The following is a 20,825-nucleotide window of genomic DNA, read 5'->3' as shown; positions in this document are numbered from 1 at the left end:
TTTACCGCATTTTGGGATGCTGTAACCATCCCCCGCCGGGTTAACGCGGCGGGGGGCATCACCGACCTTTTCATTCCCCTACTATCCACGTCGGCGTGGAGTTGAGAATAGAATAGCGTGGCGAGCGCAGCGAGCCCCGCGAGGGGACGCGTATACCTGTGAAGTTATACGCGTCCCCTCGCGGGGCTCGCTGCGCTCGCCACGCTTCGGGCTCGGTGGCTCGCTGCGCTCGCCACACTATTCTATTCTCAACTCCACGCCGACGTGGATAGTAGGGGAATGAAAAGGTCGGAGGACGCGCACCGCCGCCCCTCGCGGGCTCGCTGCGCTCGCCACGCTTCGGGTTGGCGTCTATCGTGGGGTGACGACGGGGACATCTATAATGTGAAATGGGTCATATTGGCCCATTTCACATTTTTCACATTTTTTCACTATTTCAATGTTAAAAAATATTTTAACATTGAAGCCTATGGAAAAATCGGGGGCATCGCGTCGGGACCATTGTTAATGGTCCCGACCGACGCGATGCCCCCGATATTTTACCTTTCCCGACACGATTTCAATGTTAAAATATTTTTTAACATTGAAGCCTATGGGGAAATCGGGGGCATCGCGTCGGTCGCGTCGGGACCATTGTTAACGGTCCCGACCGACGCGATGCCCCCGATATTTTGTCCTAGCCGGCCAAATGGACCTGATTTCAAAGGAAATCGGGTCCATCGTATGGATCGTGTACCTTAACTTAAAGGTACACGATCCATACGATTGTGGCCGTGCTAGGAAACAAGTACCATATATATATATATATATATATATAGCTCTGGGACACACTTGGAGGAACACACTGTTAACATGAAAATGTATTATCACTTACTGTTTGTTTAATAGAAGGGAAGCAAACAGTTAAACTGTCTGCTCCAGACACATTTGGCACAGTGCAGCAGCAGCATGAGGAGAGGAAGGAGGATTCGGCCCAGTAACCTGAGTGCACTGCACTCACTGCAGGGAGAATAGTTCCTTGCCTCAAGTTGTAAGGAACATAAATCACTAGTAGCGTAACTCTTCGTTTTGGACAGCTTGTGTGGACGGGACTCCGGAAGGTGGACGGACTCCGGAGTTTCAGAGCTTCAGGCTGTCAGCGTGTGACATATGCCTGCATGCACTGCTCAGGAGGGAAGGACGGGACTGTCCCTTCAGGCTGCCGGCGCTGCTGACCAGAGTGTGACAGGTACAGCGGCAGCAGCAGCGGACAGGCACAGTAGTGGGGAATCGGGGATGCAGAAGCTCCTTCCTGCACTGACTGCATCCTTTATTGAGCGGCGAACGCCAGCTCTGTATTAGTGTCAGTGTCTGAGTGACAGCAGGTGCCGCCCATGACAGGTGCCGCCCCTAGGCCCGTGCCTCACGGGCCTAGTGACAAAACCGGCCCTGAGGAGCATGCTGCGCCAGTCACCGGCTCCGGATGTGGCCAAACTGCACAGCTTGTCTTTGGCAACATAAAATGCATGAGTCTTGTGCTCGGTACACACTAGATCAGTGATTTTCAACCTTTTTACCTTGTGGCACACTAAATAAGATTTTAAAATTGCCAAGGCACACCAGGAGATCTCCAAAGGGCAAAACACACAGGGAAAAAAACAAACCTATTGACCCCTATATAGAAAACAATCACACTGGTCCCCACAGGAAACAAAAATAAAATACATTGGCCTTTTACATAAAAGAAGAGACCAGTGAATATCAATTGAACTGGTGGTGGCTGTAAATTGGTTTGGGGTTGTCTAGATCTGGGGGCACACTTGAGAACAGCTGAAGGCACACTAGTGTGCCACGGCACAGTGGTTGAAAAACACTGCACTAGATGATATCTGAACGATTTTGCCGATTCTGATGGGTCGGAACGACAAAATGTTCATATTGTCTAATGTGTATGATACATATGGCTGACGACGTGCGCTGCCTCATGTCATCAGCGACATCCTCCAATTGCCTGTACATGCAGTACAATGGAGGACATCGCTAACGACGGCCATTCTGGGGAATGCGGCATGGCCCCCGTTGCGGTCAGCATTCGTAAGTGTGTATGCAGTTCCCAAGTTCCGACAGTGGTAATGTTGCTGGGTACACACATAGGGGCTGATTCAGACCTGACCAAATTCAGCCCCATGTCCAAAGGAGCGAACAGCTTCGGCGAGTTTCACAATTGCGCCAATGCTTCAGGTGGGGCGGAATGAGGGCAGACGGGGCGGCAGCAGCGAAATGCCCCATGTTTTATGGACGTCCCTATAAAAACACTGGGCATTCCCATGCACACATAGGTGTGGCAATGTTGTCTCGGGCGGGTGGCTGACGTCTGCAGCCAAAATAAGTCAGTTTAAACTTACTTTACTGCTGAAGGGGAGAGAAATCGTGCGATGGTTTGCGACCATCGAATGATTTCTCTCCCGTTTGGCCACATGCGAGGAGGAAGTGTTAGGGAACACATCTCCTCGCATGCTAGCAATGGGATTTGGGCAGTGAGAGTGGGGACATTCGGTCCGGCAGCATGCAGCGTTTACCTGTTTGCTAGTGTGCAAACATACGCGGCCTAGTGAACAGGACTGAATCATGCCCATCGTGTAGTGTGTATCCAGCTTAAGAGTAACGGCTGGGAAGTTGACTATGGAGTATTACCTTATGTAGACTATATACTAGAGGTGCCTACGCTTTGGTAATGTTTTACATTTTCTTTCTTTTATTAGAGTTGAGGCAAACCATGACCCTGTTTTGGGAAGAGCACTCTCGTGATGCTACGGTGCAAGAGATGATGCTGGACACAAATGCTGAGCTCTTATCCACAGAAGAGACACCAGAAATCATATCACTGTTGCCATGCTTAGATGGATTAAATGTGCTGGAGCTTGGGGCTGGGATAGGGTAAGAGGCACTGGAGGATTTCTGCAATTTCATTTTAATATATGCACCTGTGTAATTGTGAACGGACAATAGAAATGTTTCCATACTTGCATGTGATGTCCACAGCTAGGTGTACTACAACCATTGCAACATCTGGTAAAAGGGGAAAGGGAGTGGGGGATTTACATACAGTATGCACTGGTTACACTATTTATTTATCTGAGACCGGATCGTTTAGACAATTATGTGTCACAGAGTATGTATATTATGGATTCACAATGTGTTATATATGATACAAAGGTATCAAGCATTGCAACATCTGTCCTGTCTGGTGAATACTAGCAGTTATGCCAAGAGAAGCGAGGTTCATATTGGGAGGCACCTGTCTGAGGCCCCCTTACACTTGTCCAACTTGTCTGAGGGATAAGTTGGACCTGATTGACTTGAGATTTATCCTATGTGCAGGATGATCAATCTCTTTGTTAGACCCAATGCACACGAGAACATGCATTGGGTCCTACAGCATCAGGCACATCAGATTTTGTCAGATAAATTGGCCCATCTGAATTGGGTAAAATCTGACAAAATCTCACAAGTTAAAGGGCCCTATAGAGAGGAAGTTGCATTTTTGCTTTATATTCTGAGCTAGTACTTGAAGTAGGCTGTTTCAGTGACATATCTATAATGGGTGCAAGGTATATGGTGCACATGGGCCCTGGGTCCAGGCGGCCACACGCCACTCTTTGCACCCATGTTGTTTTATTACTTACCTCTCCAGGGGGCCTATTTTGGTAGCAGCACTTGTGCAAAATCATTGGCACAGCAGCCATTTTCCTGGTGTCCTGTGCATGCGCAATTGACTCCAGTATGGGGCAAGAGGCCACTAGTGCTCTGGTCCTGGCTAGAGAGGATGGGGGCACTGACAGGGGCAGCAACAGGGCCCATTCTCTTAAAAAGCCCATGCACCACTTACTGCTCACCCCTGATCTATAGTAACTATACACCATCCAGTGGTCAGACAGTCATCAAATATCTTTGAATAGTTTATGTATATGTCATCTACAGCAGGGGGCGGCAGAGAATCCTGCAGGATGTGGTCAGAAAGTTGACAGTAATAAGGTTGACAGTCAATAGGTCGTAGTCACAGGCAATAGCCTATAACATTAAAAAGGTTGACATGGTCAAAAGGTTGACATGGTCAAAAGGTTGACATAAGCAATAGGTCGACATGGAAAAGGTCAACATGAAAAAAGTTGACATGAGGTTTTCACGTTTTTTTAAATAAAGCTGTTTTTTCATACTTTACTACTTAAGTGGACATAGAGTTAGATCATAATGGTGCCCGAAGCATGGTGAGTGTCGATGTTGACTTATTACTTGCGTCAACCTTTTGTTTACCAGCTCCCACCTGTCATGTTTCAAACCCAGAATGATGGCAGTTGTTAGGGGCTGATTGGCTGGTTGTTTATCACTCTCCATTTTATCACTTTTTGAAGCTTGATACATCTGGCCCAGTGATTCCTGTGACTACATCCTTTTTGATATAAGGTTTCCTGTGAGACACATGGAACCATGTAGCAAGGTATCGGTGTGTTTTCATCAAATAGACTTTACTAACTTTTTGGGGGCTCATGGCTATAAGTCAGTTTTATGACACGCCACTCAGATGTAGCAGTACATATACACTGTAGCACTGTGCTTATAGGTATCCTTCCCTTTCACAAAGGAATAAGCATGCAGCCAATCCATAGACCAGGAACTAGTGATACATTACGTTTTATCACTTCAGGTGGGCTGGGCTGGATGTTATTAGGCCTCACCCCATTTTGGCAAAATCCCATGATCCATGAGTTTGTGTAGATTGGGTGGAGCCAAATTGACATACTTTGCATCGTTCGAGCCCCGCCCCTCCCTCTTCCCTCTGGACCGTTGATTCACCATTGTATCTCTCCATCCTTCCCATTTCACTAGAAAGTGAAGTAATGTGGTAATCTGGTCACTCTTCCAGAGACTTCCCAAAAAAAAGCGAGTCTCCCACAACTTCAGGGAGAGTAGAAGTATTGTCGTGTCACACAGCCTTGATGTAAGAAGAGGATAGAAATAGGAAGATTTGTGGGGGACTTGTCCAAACTCAACTCTAAATTGCAGTGTAAAAATAAAGTTGTCCAGCATGTCTGGGCTACATGCAGTGGCGTAACTATATACATGTGGGCCTCTTAGCAAACGTTTGTAAGGGCCCCTATACATCACCTAATGCTGAAAAATGTATATAGCACATGATACTTTGACAGGCAAAGTGGGCCCCTCTTAGCTCTGGGCCCCATAGCAGCTGCACTCCCTGCACCTATGGTAGTTATGCCCTTGGCTACATGCAATAGCAGACAGTATTTACCAAACAGTACATGCAAACATTTCACCACTTCATTGCAATGTGGTTTGTTCCAGATAGAAATTTACTTTAGTTTTTGCTTTGCTGCCAAATCAGAATTATTCACATGGACTTTTATTTACAGAGCAGATAACTAGTTTTAAAGCCAGTGCTGGGAGTTTTTTCTTTTGAAGAGCAGTAAAAATGAATAGTTAGTAATATTATTACTGATGCTAGTTGAGACATTTCTTGATAGACAGCACATGTGAGAATTAAAAGCAGATGTATTAAGCATTGGAGAGTGTACCAACCAATCAGCTGTGAGCTTATTAGCTGGTACTTTATCTCTCTCCACATTATAACTTTGCAAGGCTTAGTAAATTTGGATCTGCCTCTGAAAAGTTAGAGCTACAGTAATAGAAAAACGCTCATGGACATCTGAGTAAGGTAGAGTACGCAGAGAAAGTTTCATAGCATTCTGGAGATCCCGGAGAGAGCGCACTGTTGGGCCCACTTATCATGCAGTATTACTGGAATGTATCAGGAGGGACCTCAGCAGGAATCTCTGATCCCTGCGCTTTGCATCCCTGGGCTACCGCCATTCTGAGATGGCGGTAGCCCATTGTAGCCTATGGGTTACAGATCGCACTGCTGCCGGGGCAGTGCGGTAAGAGGGACGCAGGGGGCCAGTGCTAACGCATGCGCAGACCCCCCGGTGCCCAGCTCAGCTCATCGCAGGGACCTGCGTGTTAGGGATGATACATCCCGAGGATAGGATCGCATTGTACAAGGTGATCCAACATTCCACCCAGATTGCATTGTAAATTGGGTCCGTGATAAATAGGCCCCTGAGAGAGAGTTTCAGGGCAATCTGAATAAGGGAGAGCACACAAAGAAAGTTTCAGGACAGCTTGGATAAAGGAGGGTACACAGAGAGAGTTTCAGGAAAGCCTGAATATGGGAGAGTATGCAGGGCTGTCTGGATAAAGAAACAGATGCATGAGAGGTGCATGGCAGTCTGGATATGGGAGAAAGAGTTTTAGGGCAGTCTGGATAAAGGAAAGTAAGTAGAGAGAAGTTCAACACAGTATGGATATAGAAGAGCATGCAAAGAGGTTCAGGGCAGTCTGGCTCAGTCATATTTAGTGGTGTGAGACCGGTGCTGTCACACAGAGCAAAGGGGCTATGGGTGGCACTGCCGTTGCCCTATGACTCCTGCTTTTGCCTATGAGGGTGCATGCCTGGAACAGCACTGTGCAGCCAGAGTCCCCGCAGCAGTACCATCCCATGTAAATTCCTGGTGGACACCCTACAGCCTTTATAGCTGTCTGTAGCTTCCATAGGATTCCCCAGTCAGCCAAGCACTTACCGCTGCTTATGGCCTCGCTCCCTGTGCGAGTGATGATGTTAGGCACACAATAATAACATGGCATTGCACACTTGGGGGCGGGGCTGGCACAGAGTGCTTTTGTGCTATTGGCTCTCCTTTATCCAGAGTGCGTTTGTGCCCTTTTGAGGCTCTGGATAAAGGAGAGCCAATAGAAAATTTTCTGAACAGTCTGGATAAATAGACCCCACAGAGCGCACAGATTAGGTTCTTAGTAGTATAATTCCACTTGTACAGTAAATCTTCGTTGATAAAAGTGGAAACAACACTGAATGAAAGAAAATGGAAACAGTGGTCTTAATGTGAATTTGGGCATGGTCTCATTAAACCGAATTCACCATTGTAGATTAAAGGACCAATAACAGATTGAACATGGTTTAGATGGTCGTTAAGTATTTTCTGCCATAAGCATTGGCATTTGAAGACATTGTATACTTCTAAAAGGATTGAATTGACTGGACTCTTCCTCTCAGCCGCTATACAGGGAATCTCGCTAAGTTGGCCAAACAAGTGACTGCGGTGGACTTCATGCAGACCTTTATTGACAAGAACCATAAAGACAATGGTCACCATGGAAACATCACTTTCCTGCAAGCTGATGTCACTGTTTTGGATCTGCCCAGTCAAAGGTACATTGCTCTATGAAAGCATTCTGTGTGATATCACTCCATGTCATAGTAGGTCCAATGTTGCAAGAAAGACGTGCAAGTGATACTGTGCCAAATAAAGGAGCATAAGGTATGTCATATAAGAAACAAACACATTGATATGTGCTCTTTCTTATTCCCAGTGTTGATTTTATATTCTCTAACTGGCTCTTCATGTACCTGACGGACGCTGAGTTAGTGGCTCTTACACAAAAGATGTTGGGATGGCTTAAACCTGGCGGTTATCTCTTTTTCAGGGAGTCGTGCTTTTACCAATCAGGTCAGTGTAATAAAATGATGGATGTGTTATAAACAAACGTATCATTTAGAAGGTTATGAAAACAACCAAGATAAATAATTACATAATTACTGCCACTCTGTGATGGACATTGGTCATTGAGGTGCTGATCTCTGTATATAAAAGTCTAACTATTCCTCACCTCTATGAGGTGAAGTACCCCCCACTGACCACTAGAGGCCACTCGACAGACCAAATTACTCCTTTGTGTGCTAAAAGAGATCATAACAGAAAGTGAAGGCAATTTTTGCAGGGACACTGAACTGTTTCAAACATGCTGGCTATGGGGAGAGGGAGCTGTGAGGACAGAGATTGGAAGTTGGAGTAGATAAAAACTGGTGGTAGGGGAGAGAGTTTGTGGGCTAAAAATTGTCACAGCTCAAAGTGAAAGTAAAAACCTTCACAGTTTAAAATAAAATTACATGACTGAAGTCTTTGACTTTTTTGATGGGCTTTTAACTAGTTTAGAATAAATCAGCTATTGGAGTTGATTGCAAAATGAGAAGAGCAATAAATGCATTTGCTATCTGGCATCACTAAAGGCCCATACACACTTGAAGATTTTCATTTAAAAAGACTTTGCCAAAATCTTTGACAGATATATCTTTCACCACTACAAAAATCTCTTCAATAGAGAAGAAAGAAGTCCCTGACTCCTACATGCTATGTGAGCATCCACAAACAGCTCATCACAAGGGGTTTGTTTAGAATTCTCACCTGATGTTTACACCATCTCCTGACTACCACCACATGATATACCATTCCCCAGTCACATTGTTAATTGTATGAATACACAAAAGGGTGCAGAGAGGGGTGGAAAATAATTACCTAAGACCAGGGGGACCATTCTGGATCACTCGTAGTGGTCTGAATTCGGCCCCTGTCCCGATGGTTGGGGGTTTGCGCAAGCGCACTTCAGCACATGTGCAAGCCCCGATTGTGAACGGGCCGTGGCGATTTACACACTCACTGGGCCATTCGCAGCGGGGAGGGAGGGACAGGGGCGGATAGGGGCGGCACTGGGCCATGGGAACGCATATCAATTTATGGGCATCCCCATAAACATGCTGGGCGTTCCCAAGGATATGTGGGTTAGCCAATGCCTGCAGGGGGCGGCTGGTTGACGTCACATGATATTTGCTATACTGTGCGATGGACGGCCGCCTCTATCGCTCCTCCATTAATCCGGCCCTGTGCACCTAGTCCACCTGGAATCTTCCCTATTGGTATTGCCAATCCACCTCTGGCAAGGCTTCGATATGTGTTTTAAATGGTCACCAGGAGGTTGGGCAATAGGGCAGAAACCTGGCTTATACTGAGTGTCTCAATGTTTGGTTGGAAAGAGAAATGCTTATCAAACATTAGACAAATTTGTCATGGAAAATCCCAGAGCACTGGGCAGCTGTTCCCGCTCTCACATTTCAGGCATCAATGATTTTACTATATTTGTGCTTTAATGTGTTTTGAGATTCAGAGGTACTGTATGTACTATTCTGAAGCTGATTGCTACATTATCTATTGACACCTATCTTGGCCATTGTTATGAGCTTGGCAGACACGTAGGCATGTTTGCATAAAAAATGAATCTATTCCCAAGGTGTGCACATATTTTCATATCTTAATACATTACCCTTTATGAACTAATTCCTGTATTCAGGCAAAACATATGTTTCCAGCACTGTTAGATTAATGTTGTTTATAAATAATCTCCTACTTATTTGCAGGCCTGTGAATGCCTTTTTAGTTACAGTAAATACATTTCTTTTTTATTTCATTTATTGTTGAACAATGTTTTGTTGAAGACGATGTATACAAGAACATAACCGGCAGACAAGGGCATAACTGCCATATGTGCAGGGAGTGCAGCTACTATGGGGCCCACAGCTGGGAGGGGCCCATCTTCTCTGTCAAAGTAACATGTGCTACAGGGGCGGAACTACCGCCGGTGCAGACGTGCTGAAGTTCATGGATTTTTTTTAATAATGTGCGCGGGCGGCAGGGGGTACGCGGCCGGGCAGCTGTTGATAGATTGCGCTGTTTTCCAAACGTGGCTCCGGCCACAAGCTAGTTGGCGGAGCTTGCTGTCTGGCAGCCAATCAGGCAGCAGTGGTTCCTGATTGGCTGCCGGATTGCAAAATCTAATTAGCTTGTGATCCAGCAGCACAACCCTGGTGCAGCTCCTTGATGGAATGGAAAAATGGTGAGGGGGAGTTTTGTAGTTTGCTCACCTTACTGCCCTGGTACTTCCTTTTTTGTTAGCTGCAGCAGCAGCCGCCCTGTGCTCCCTGTGGGCAGCACAGCTACATGTTCATCATGCTGCCAACATCTGTGCCCCTGTGGATGGGGCCCGTGTGCCTCCGCTGATGGGGATGGGACCTGTGTGCCCCTGCTGTGGGGATGGGGCCTGTGTGCCCCCCGCTGATGGGGATGGGGCCTGTGTTCCCTTGCTGATGGGGATGGGGCCTGTGTGCCCCTGCTGTATGGGGCCTGTGTGCAAAGCTAATTTTTTGCACCTGGGCCCACAACTCACTAGTTCCGCCTCTAATGTGCTATATACATTTTTCACTATTGAGTGGAACATGGGGCCCTTATGAATATTTGCTATGAGGCCTACAAACATCTAGTTACACCACTGCCCACGGGTAAAGTTGGAATCAGCATACAAAAGGAAGAACATTTTCAAACTCTTTGAAAGTCTTCTACAGTATATTGTGTTGGTTTATGATGATGGACAAATAAGGATACGGAGCAGGAAGATATGAGTGTGGATGGAAAAAAAAGCAAAACACAGGGCCTGGATGAATACACCGTACAAACAATTTTTCTCCTTCGGTAGACATCAGGGGCCACAGCTTTACAGTGCGTAGTGGGAGTGGGAGAGAGCACCAGCACCCTAGGTTAAACTTGAACTGCCTCCCAGGCAGTCGGGCTCCTCCCCTCCTCTACCCTGCCTCCAGGCCAGGAAGCTCTGTTTTTTTAACAAGCCAAGGCAGGAGACAAGAGAGAAGGAAGAGAAGCACCACACAGAGACACATTCTGAACACATGGTAGTACCCTCAACCGAGGAACAACATAACATAATCATAACTTAACCGTAACGGAAGTAAAGCAGGTGCGGCAGGGAGGGATCCCTGTGGCCCCTGATGTCCTCGAAGAAAGAGATTTACCAGGTAAGACATAAATCTCATTTTCTCCTTCGGTAGCCATCAGGGGCCACAGCTTTACAGTGGGACGTCCTAAAGCAGCCACCTATGGGTGGGGACGCGCCTGTGCCACAGCCAACACACTCTGGCCGAAGGCCGAGTCCTGGGAGGCAAACATGTCAAAAGCACAAAACCGCAAGACAGTATTGGCGGACGACCAAGTCGCCGCCCTGCAAATTTGCTCAACTGTAGCACTGCCCCTAACAGCCCAGGCCACCCCCACAGAGCTAACGGAATGTGCCCGAATCCCCGCCGGAACCGGGAGGGAGGTGTCCAAATATGCCTGCCAGAGTGAATCCAGCGGGCAGTAGTTTGCATAGAGGCAGGCCACCCTCTCATCCGACCCCTATAGTACAAAGAGAGAGGGAGAGAGTCTGACTAGTGCAACGGCCTAGAATTGCGCACATAGATGTGCCCCGTCCAGACAATGTCCAAGGAGGACCAAGCCGTAGTAACAACAGACTGTCCAAATGCCGGAACAATAATGTCCTGGTTGACCTGAAAGCTGGACACCACCTAATGTAGGTGAGAAGTAATGGTAGGAAGAACCGCCAGGTTATGGAGCAGGAAGATATGAGTGTGGTTGGAAAAGAAAGCAAAACACAGGGCCTGGATGAATACACCGTGCAAACAATTTTTCTCCTTCGGTAGACATCAGGGGCCACAGCTTTACAGTGGGTAGTGGGAGTGGGAGAGAGCACCAGCACCCTAGGTTAAACTTGAACTGCCTCCCAGGCAGTGGGGCTCCTCCCCTCCTCTACCCCGCCTCCAGGCCAGGAAGCTCAGTTTTTTCGGGTGCTGGCAGGAGCCAGATGCACCTAATAGAGGGGCTGCTATTTAGCAGACTAACTTGATTTTTATATTTTATTTTTCATTTTTCTTTTACACTGACTTCTGTCAGTGACAGAGCAGCAGCGCCGGGTGTCTGAGCAGACACCTGCGCTGCTGCTCCATCACCCGGGTCCGGAGCTGCATCGCCACTCGAGGGTGGGGACCTGCAGCGACCCCCGGGCACTGGGGAGCCACAGCCGCCACTGGACGCCGGGGACCTGACAAAAGGTAATGCGCACCCCGATTGCGCTTGCGGGGCATTGCTGCTGCAGCAGTTCGGCATGGGGGACCGCCGACTGCGCTGACAAGCGGACGGCTGGTCCGCCACCCGCTCCCGCTGGACCACCAGGGAAACGGTTTGTGGGCAGCGGCGCCAGGTATGCGGGGCCGCCCGGTAGCGCCGGATCCCCGCCATTTTTACTGGCGCCGCATGTGGACACCTCCCTGGGGGCCATTTGTCAGCAGGGGGAGAAGTCTCCCCCCACATCAGCCTCTCCACCCGGGGACAGTAGGCAGGGAACTGTGCTCAGCACAGAGAGTTCCCGCCACTGTAATCCCTTCCTGCCTGCCTGCTGCATGTGAGGAGGGACACGGAGGAGCTCACAGCCATCCGGAGTTCCACTCCTTCACTACCAGGTCATTTAGGCATGTCCCCCCTGTACCCCTCCTTCGGGACACTGTACAGTACTGTGCTCTGAGTGGAGCCTTGTGCCATTAATTGCATTGCCCTTGTATGCTGCATTGTTTGTTAACAGTTTAGCTGCCTGTCAGTTTAATCTGTGTTACACTGTACTATATGGCCATGTATTGCTGGTTATGTCATGCTGACTTAACATGTGTGGAAGGACACAGAGAGCTTATCAAGCCAGTCTGGGGTTCCACTCCAGTCCTTCACTGCCTGGGCTCCCCTGTAATAATCTCCTCAAAAACAGGAGTCAGGTTACAGAGCAGACAGAGTTCAAACTCTGGTCACAGCAGAGCCAAGTGCAACATTGTATCCTGTAAATAAACACCATCACTGCCTGTTGGAAGCATAAAGGACAGAGCGGATGGTGTAATGGTTAGCATTGCTGCATCACAGTGCAGAGGTCATGGGTTCGGTTCCCAACATGACCCAGACTGTGCAGAGTTTATCTGCCTGTCAGATACAAGCTGGCTGTCAGATGCAGACTGCGTTGTCTGTACCATATAGACTGCCAGTATATCCACTGCACCTGTATATATAACTGCACTGTATGTCTATATCACTGCTTTTTATGTCTATTACAAGCTGGCTCAGATGCATACTGCATTGTCTGTACCGTATAGACTGCCGGTCTATATCACTGCAGCTGTCTATTGTATGTATATCACTGCACTGTCGGGATGCGGTCATCTATTAGAATGAACTTAGGTCTACAGTCATTAGGTCGACCCCACAAGGTCGACTGGCAGGAAGGTCGACCTGACTTAAGGTCGACATGGGCCAAGGTCGACATGACTTAAGGTCGAATTTGCATAAAGGTCGACATGAGGAAGGTCGACTGGTCATAAGGTCGACATGGGTTTTTCACTGTTTTTTTGAGCCGACATGTGCCGAAAGGCGGTATTTCATGCCCTACCATCCACTAGGGCGTGGTGGGAGAATAAAATAGTGTGCCGAGCGCAGCGAGGCACAGTGCCCGAAGCATTGTGAGCGAAGCGAGCGATGCGAGGGTCCGATTCTCATTGCCAACTGTGTCCATGTCGACTGTGTCGACATTCGGATTAAAAAACAGTGGAAAACCCATGTCGACCTTATGACCAGTCGACCTTCTTCATGTCGACCTTTATGCAAATTCGACCTTAAGTCATATCGACCTTGGCCCATGTCGACCTTAAGTCAGGTCGACCTTCCTGCCAGTCGACCTAGTGGGGTCGACCTAATGACTGTAGACCTAAGTTCATTCTGACAGATGTCCCGCTTCCGCACTGTCTATATCACTGCATTGTATGTATATCACAGGTTGGCTGTGCACTGTGTAACACTATCACTGCCTGTCAGAAAGGCTGCCTGCTAATGATTGCTATATGTGCCTAGTACTAGCTTACTGTGTACTGTGGGGGCAGCACGGATGGTGTGATGGTTGGCGTTGCTTCTTCACAGCGCTAAGGTCCCACAATATGACTCTAGCTGTGCAGTTTGTGTGTTCTCCCCGTGTTTGAGTGGGTTTACTCCGGGTACTCCGGTTTCCTCCCACAATCCAAAATATGAAACAGAAGTATGAATCTGTGTTAGCCGTACATATGGGCTAAATGTCTACGCCACCACATGGTGTACATAGTACCAGCTTACTGTGTATAGCTTGAACACTATCTCTGTTGGTCAGAGAATACCTGTGCCTTTAGCTGCCTGTTCACAGTGCTATAACACTGCAACGTCTTCCAGGGGTACCAGTCTCAGTGACTCTGGGGCTCCGGCGCTGATGTCTTGTACATCCTGCAGGGGCGGTGCAGATAAGAACTTGTCTACTAGCTGCACCGGCAACCCCAAGCAGTCTCCTGAGAGGAGGCTGTACCTGTGGGCATCCTGCGCATAAGCCGTCCTGTACTAGTCCTGTACTAGTCCAATGCGGGCATAGTCCCCTGGGAGACTGTCCCTAAAGTGGACGCACTCCTGCCCCAGGCATTTGGGTGGCTAAGGCCTTAGTTGCGTGAGCAACTTCTCTCACAGCGGAGCTGCATAAGGGGTGCCAGAGAAAACCCTGCTGCCTTCTATTGAGCATCACGTGACACTTTACCTGGGGGTGGCGGCTCTGGAAATTACACCACTCACCTCCAGAGGGTCACTTTCAGCCATAGCTGCACACACATACCGGTGTCTGCGCGCTTGGAAGGCCCAAACTCAAAGTCCCTTTAAGGGTTCCTTCTTATTTGGGCCTGAGCCAGATATGAGGGCCGGTTTAGATACTATTCGGCAAAGGATATACCTTCTGGGGGATTGCCATCTGGCTCTACAGTCCAGGATCAGACATCTCTTCTCCCCCTGGTGGGTGTCTGTGGGTGTCTGTGCATGCCTGCAGGGGGGCCCTGGGGTTGGTGGTATCGTCCTTCGCATTGGCCGAATAGGCTCAGTTCCATTCCCGCCCTGTACAGGGGAAGATACTCTCCAGGGGGTTGGGACCCTATAACAATATCTGGTCCCAGAAGTTCGCCTGGTCTCCAGCAGGGCCCCCCCCCTTTTCCTGGTGGCGTCAGGACGGAACCTCACTAGTAGACACTCCTAGCCACGCATGCTAGCCCTCCGTGTTTGGAGGGTGGTCACTTCCCAGAGGTCGTTCCATGGTATCTGGACCACTCTGGTGGCCCAGCTCTTCATCATCGTCCTCAAACTGAAGACAATCTTCCGGAAAGTCTGCCTGGCGGAACCCTGACTTAGGGGTTGCCCGGTGCAGGTTCAGTCGGACATTGCTACAAGGGTGGCTTATGTTAACCACCAGGGTGGCACTCATTGTCAGCCCACTATGGCAGAAGCATCCTGCATCTTTCAGAGATGATCCCTGCTCTTTCAGCAATCTTTATCCCGGTAGTCCTGAATTGGGTGGCGGTCTTCCTTGGCCATCAGACCCTGGATGCCGACTACTTGACCCTCCATCGGGTGGTGTTTCAGATGATGGAACAATGGTGGGGCCAAACCGAGGTGGCCTTGATGGTCTCTCGCCATACCCTCAAAACACCACTGTGCGTGTTTAGAGGGGGGCTTGCCTGGTAGATGCCCTGGCGCTCCGTGGCCGTCCACACTGATGGCGCCTTTCCGCCACTTTTCCTCCTTTTGCGAATGTCTCGCAAGCTGAAGCCGGAGGGCGTCACGATAAGTCTGGTTGCTCCACCTTGGCCCAGACGAATCGGGTGTTCGGATCTGCAGTCCCTGTCAGTAGCCCCTCCTATTCGCTTACCCCTGGGCACAGGCCTGCTCTCTCAGGGTCCGCCTCTCTCTCTCGACTTTGAGGCACCTGGCTTTGACGGGATGGCTGTTGAGACCTCCCGGGTAAAAGGCCCAGTGGGTTTCTCTCAAGAGTGACCTCCACCATGCACAGGGCGAGCAAACCTTTCTAGACGGGGGTGTACCATCGCATATGGAGGGCTTACTTTTCCTGGTGCGAATTCTATGCTTCAGATTCTGGGACTTACTGCCTGGCTAGGGTTCTGCCCTTCTTGCAGAAGGTTCTGGAGGCTGGGTTGCATTTCTCATCTTTTAAGGTTCAGATTTCGGCCTTGTACATCTTGTTCCGTCGATGAGTGGCCCTGTCGACGGATGTCTGCACATTCCTGCAGGGTGTCTTCCATATCCAGCCTCCCTTTGTTACCCCGGTTGCCCCAGGGGATCTCTCTAATCCTGTCGGCTTCAGGGCCCACCTTTTGAGCCCTTGCGCTCGGTTGACCTGTGTTGACTCACCTGAAAGATCATTTTCTTGTGGCGATAGCTTTGGCCAGGGAAGTCTCTGACACGTCAGCTCTGTCCCGTAAGTCCTTTATTCTTGGTCTTTTGTTCTAACCTGGCGGTTCTTCCTACCGTTACTTCTCATCAACATTAGGTGGTGTCCAGCTTTCAGGTCAACCAGGACATTATTGTTCCGGCATTTGGACAGTCTGTTGTTACTACGGCTTGGTCCTCCTTGGACATTGTCTGGACGGGGCACATCTATGTGCGCCATTCTAGGCCGTTGCACTAGTCAGACTCTCTCCCTCTCTCTTTGTACTATAGGGGTCGGATGAGAGGGTGGCCTGCCTCTATGCAAACTACTGGATTTACTCTGGCAGGCATATTTGGACACCTCCCTCCCGGTTCCGGCGGGGATTCGGGCACATTCCGTTAGGTCTGTGGGGGTGGCCTGGGCTGTTAGGGGCAGTGCTACAATTGAGCAAATTTGCAGGGCGGCGACTTGGTCGTCCGCCAATACTGTCTTGCAGTTTTGTGCTTTTGACATGTTTGCCTCCCAGGACTCGGCCTTCGGCCAGAGTGTGTTGGCTGCGGCACAGGCGCGTCCCCACCCATAGGTGGCTGCTTTAGGACGTCCCACTGTAAAGCTGTGGCCCCTGATGTCTACCAAAGGAGAAAATGAGATTTATGTCTTACCTGGTAAATCTCTTTCTTCGAGGACATCAGGGGCCACAGGGATCCCTCCCTGCCGCGCCTGCTTTACTTCCGTTACGGTTAAGTTATGATTATGTTATGTTGTTCCTCGGTTGAGGGTACTAACATGGGTACTTGTGGAGTATCACGGCTCCCACGATGTCCGTCGTATGCTAAAAAATCGCATCGCATGCGATGCGATGCGATCGCATGCGATTTTGCACTGAAATGCATCCAAATGCATGGAAATGTGTAGCAAACATGTTAAATGCCCCCAATGTCATTTTTCCAGAGTGTACCACCCCCACTATCAACGCCAACCGGAAGCATGGCGAGCGCAGCGAGCCCGCAAGGGGCGGCGGTACACGTCCTATGACCTTTTCATACCCCCATTATCCACGCCGGCCTGGAGTTGAGAATAGAAAGTGTGGCGAGCGCAGCGTGCCACCGAGCCCGAAGCGTGGCGAGGGGCCGCGGATACCTTCACAGGTATCCGCGTCCCCTCGCGGGCTTCACAGGTGTCCGCGTCCGCTCGCCACGCTTCGGGCTCGGTGGCTCGCTGCGCTCGCCACACTTTCTGTTCTCAACTCCACGCCGAAGTGGATAGTGGGGGTATGAAAAGGTCGTAGGACGCGTACCGCCGCCCCTCGCGGGCTCGCTGCGCTCGCCACGCTTCGGGTTGGCGTTGATAGTGGGGGTGGTACACTCTGAAAAATGACATTTGGGGGCATTTAACATGTTTGCTACACATTTCCATGCATTTGGATGCATTTCAGTGCAAAAACGCATGCGATGCGATTTTTGCTAAAAATAGCTAAAAAACTGTAAAAATCGCATCTCATCGCATGCCATCTCATGCCACTACATATGGCATGCGATGGCATGCGATGGGAGCCGTGATACTCCACAAGTACCCTAACATGTGTTCAGAATGTGTTTCTGTGTGGTGCTTCTCTTCCTTCTCTCTTGTCTCCTGCCTTGGCTTGTTAAAAAAACAGAGCTTCCTGGCCTGGAGGCAGGGTAGAGGAGGGGAGGAGCCCGACTGCCTGGGAGGCAGGTCAAGTTTAACCTAGGGTGCTGGTGCTCTCTCCCACTCCCACTACCCACTGTAAAGCTGTGGCCCCTGATGTCCTTGAAGAAAGAGATTTACCAGGTAAGACATACAGTAAATCTCATTATTATATGACCTGAAAAACAAAAAAGTAACAACAAATGATCAATTGTATAGTGCAGCGGAATATGCTGGGCTATATGTAAAAATTGCAAATAAAAAACTGTAAATAAACGACGATCATTTTCTTTCTCTGCCTTGTATAATGTGCAAAACTTGTATATCTGTGTGAGACTGACTATATAAAGTAAAAGGGAACTTGCCATTTAAATAAGCAGCAGCTGATACATACTGGGCGGTATTCAATGAGGCTGATTCGCCATGTTTTTATGGCGATTTTGTGCTGTAAGGCGAATTTTTGACTAAAACGGTGAATCACCCTATTCAATGACCAGATGGCGAATACATTTCAAGGTTTTTTTCGCCATGATTCACCGAGTAGCAATCGCTATCTTTTTATGGTGAAGTGGAATGTGAACTTTTAAAATAAAGTGTTTTGTTTTTTACATTTGGTGTAAAAAAATCAGGAATTTTATTCTGAGGAGGGGCATGCTATTTTTATTCATGTGCTGTAAGCACATGAATATATATTTAATAAAAAAAATAAAAATATATATATATATATATATATATATATATATATATATATATTTTTTTTTACACAGACCAGCCAGCAGGGGGCCTGGAGCCGAGCCGCTCATTAGATATTCATATATTCACTGCACCCGATCATTACATACGCATGATCAGGTGTAGTGAATATACCCGGTCCCCTGCTGGCACCCCCGGGGGGCAGCCTGTGCTGCCTGGCTCCCGGGGAGCCCACCTTCCCCCCACAAACGTTCTGGGGCAGGCAGGGAGACTTCCATCCCCCTGCCTGCCGCCGTCCTCAGGCGGAGCAAAGCACGGAGATAGACACTTAGGTGACCCAGTATATGCCGGTTCAGTTAAAGTATTATAGATAGACCAAATGTATATAAATAATAATAATTTAAAATATATACATATATATATATATATATATATATATATACATACAGGGGCATCAACAGCAGTGTAGACCCCTGGGCATAGCAATGTATTGGGGCACTTAACGTTCCTCCAGCGGTAGGGGTGGGGGAAGCTTTGCCCCGGGTGGTAGGGGGTATTATATCAACTGCTCAGCATGTAGGGCCTGGATCAGTAATTTCCACTAATTACACTTTTACTGCACAGATGGTGGGAGATGGGTGGGAGAAGGGGGCATTGGGCTGAATGAAGGGGCCCGATACATAACTTCCAGGGTGGTAGAGGATGTTTAATACGCAGAGGAGTGGTGTATAGTGGAGTGGGCTTATTATTTATAATTTTCTGGTGGGAGGACAGCTTGCTTGACTGCAGATATCTCCAGTTCCCAGAAATAGATTTCTTAGATTTTAATGGAATTAAAAACTAGAGAATCCCACCTGCCAAATTGTATTGGGGACTAGGGGATCAGAGTTCAGGAGGCAGAGCAATCTGCCAACGAGAATATAAAACTACATACAAGGTGTGTGGAGCTGGAGCAGTAGCCAGCTGCTGGAAGGCTGATATCTCTGGTTCTGGGAACAGTAGAGACAAGGTGCTAGTGTTCATCAAAGGAGCGGAGTCCCAGCTTTTGGAATCTATCCTCAGAAAAACTCTAAGTCAGACAGAACCTGAAATATCTGACTGGGAAAAGCAATTAATAGGCTTGGATGGGGACCACTGCTTTGAAGTCAGATATCTACGGTTCCGAAGGGCTGATTTTTACAATTCTTATACCCATGGAAAGAGGGGGCCCTCAGCTTTCAGCCTAGGGCCCTTAGACTCCTGGGGGGGTGGTTTCTGGGTACTCAGAAACCCCCTCTGCGTGCGCTACTGGCGGCTGCCCGCCCGCTACAGCGCTGGACACGGACAGTGGAGAGTGAGACTGATGGTCACCGCCGCCCGCCCCAGCACTGATCTGGTAACGCACTGCTGCCCCACTGCTTCCTCCCCAGGTGCCCTCCCCCACTGCTCCTCACCGCCCTGCAGCTCCCTGTGTTTTTTTTTTACACGTGATAAATCGCATGCGATTTATCACATGTAAAAAATGGCACATCAAAGTCCTCATCGTATGTGAGCCTCCCAGGGAGCTGCCGGGCAGTCGACTCTATATATGGGGGGCCTTAAGAGGCAGTTTAAAGAGCGTATGGCTCAACACCACTCAGCGATCCTCGCAGCCATTAACAAAGGCACAAGTGAGCAACCACTTGCGCATCATTATGCCCAAGCCCGTCACCCGCTCTCTTCTGTAAAATACATGATCATAGACCAGGTCCCACCCTTGGCGAGGGGAGGAGACAGGGAAAAAATGAAAAAAAATTGTTCCAGCTTAAATCAAGATGGATCTTTAGGATGGAGACATTAGCCCCCAAAGGAACTCAATGAACAATGCAGATCACAGATATAGTTTCCTGATCCCAATGTGTACCCAGGTAGGAGATGGCATTTTGGTAACAGACGCACCAGAATTTCGAGGTGTCTGTCTGGCCCACAATACATTCTCCTCCACATTAGTCGTTGAGTCCAGGATCTGTTATTATCACAGGCAAATAACCATCATGTAATTTAAAATACAGTACAGCGTTGCTAGATTTTTATTAAGATACTGTGGCTTTAAATGCCCCATGCTTACAGGCTGGAAGAGGTACCAGCATTCTATGTTGTATATAGATATATGTCTTCACAGTAGCATTAGTTTTTTAGTTCACTTTAGGAATTAGCAATACAGAGTAATACTTGACCGCGTTTATTCGTTTTTAGCACTATTTGTTTCATGTTTGATTGCTGCAGCACCATTGGTTTTGTAGTGACAGCAGTCATGCAGTGGCTTATCAGCCTTTTCAAATTTTTTAGAAAGACCGATACGCAATAGCGACAAGGTCAAAATCCTGACAAGGTCAAAATACTGACATATAGAATGTACAGGTGAAACAGTCAACATGACTTTG

General features: G+C 48.5%; 1 protein-coding gene across 1 annotated transcript in view; it reads left to right on the top strand.

Moving 5' to 3' along the window:
• LOC146046209 (uncharacterized) overlaps positions 1–20,825 on the top strand; it is a 40,789-nt gene that overhangs the window by 2,270 nt on the left and 17,694 nt on the right. The window contains exons 2-4 of the mRNA XM_083165439.1: positions 2,742–2,916; positions 7,124–7,279; positions 7,441–7,577. Of these exons, the coding sequence (XP_083021565.1) occupies positions 2,742–2,916; positions 7,124–7,279; positions 7,441–7,577 (468 nt within the window). The remainder of the gene's footprint in view (positions 1–2,741; positions 2,917–7,123; positions 7,280–7,440; positions 7,578–20,825) is intronic.

Source organism: Crinia signifera, chromosome 11, assembly GCF_055691185.1.
Source record: "Crinia signifera chromosome 11, ASM5569118v1, whole genome shotgun sequence".
NCBI lineage: Eukaryota > Metazoa > Chordata > Amphibia > Anura > Myobatrachidae > Crinia > Crinia signifera.
Note: the sequence above shows the minus strand (reverse complement) of the source record. Positions and strands in the feature narration are given on the sequence as shown.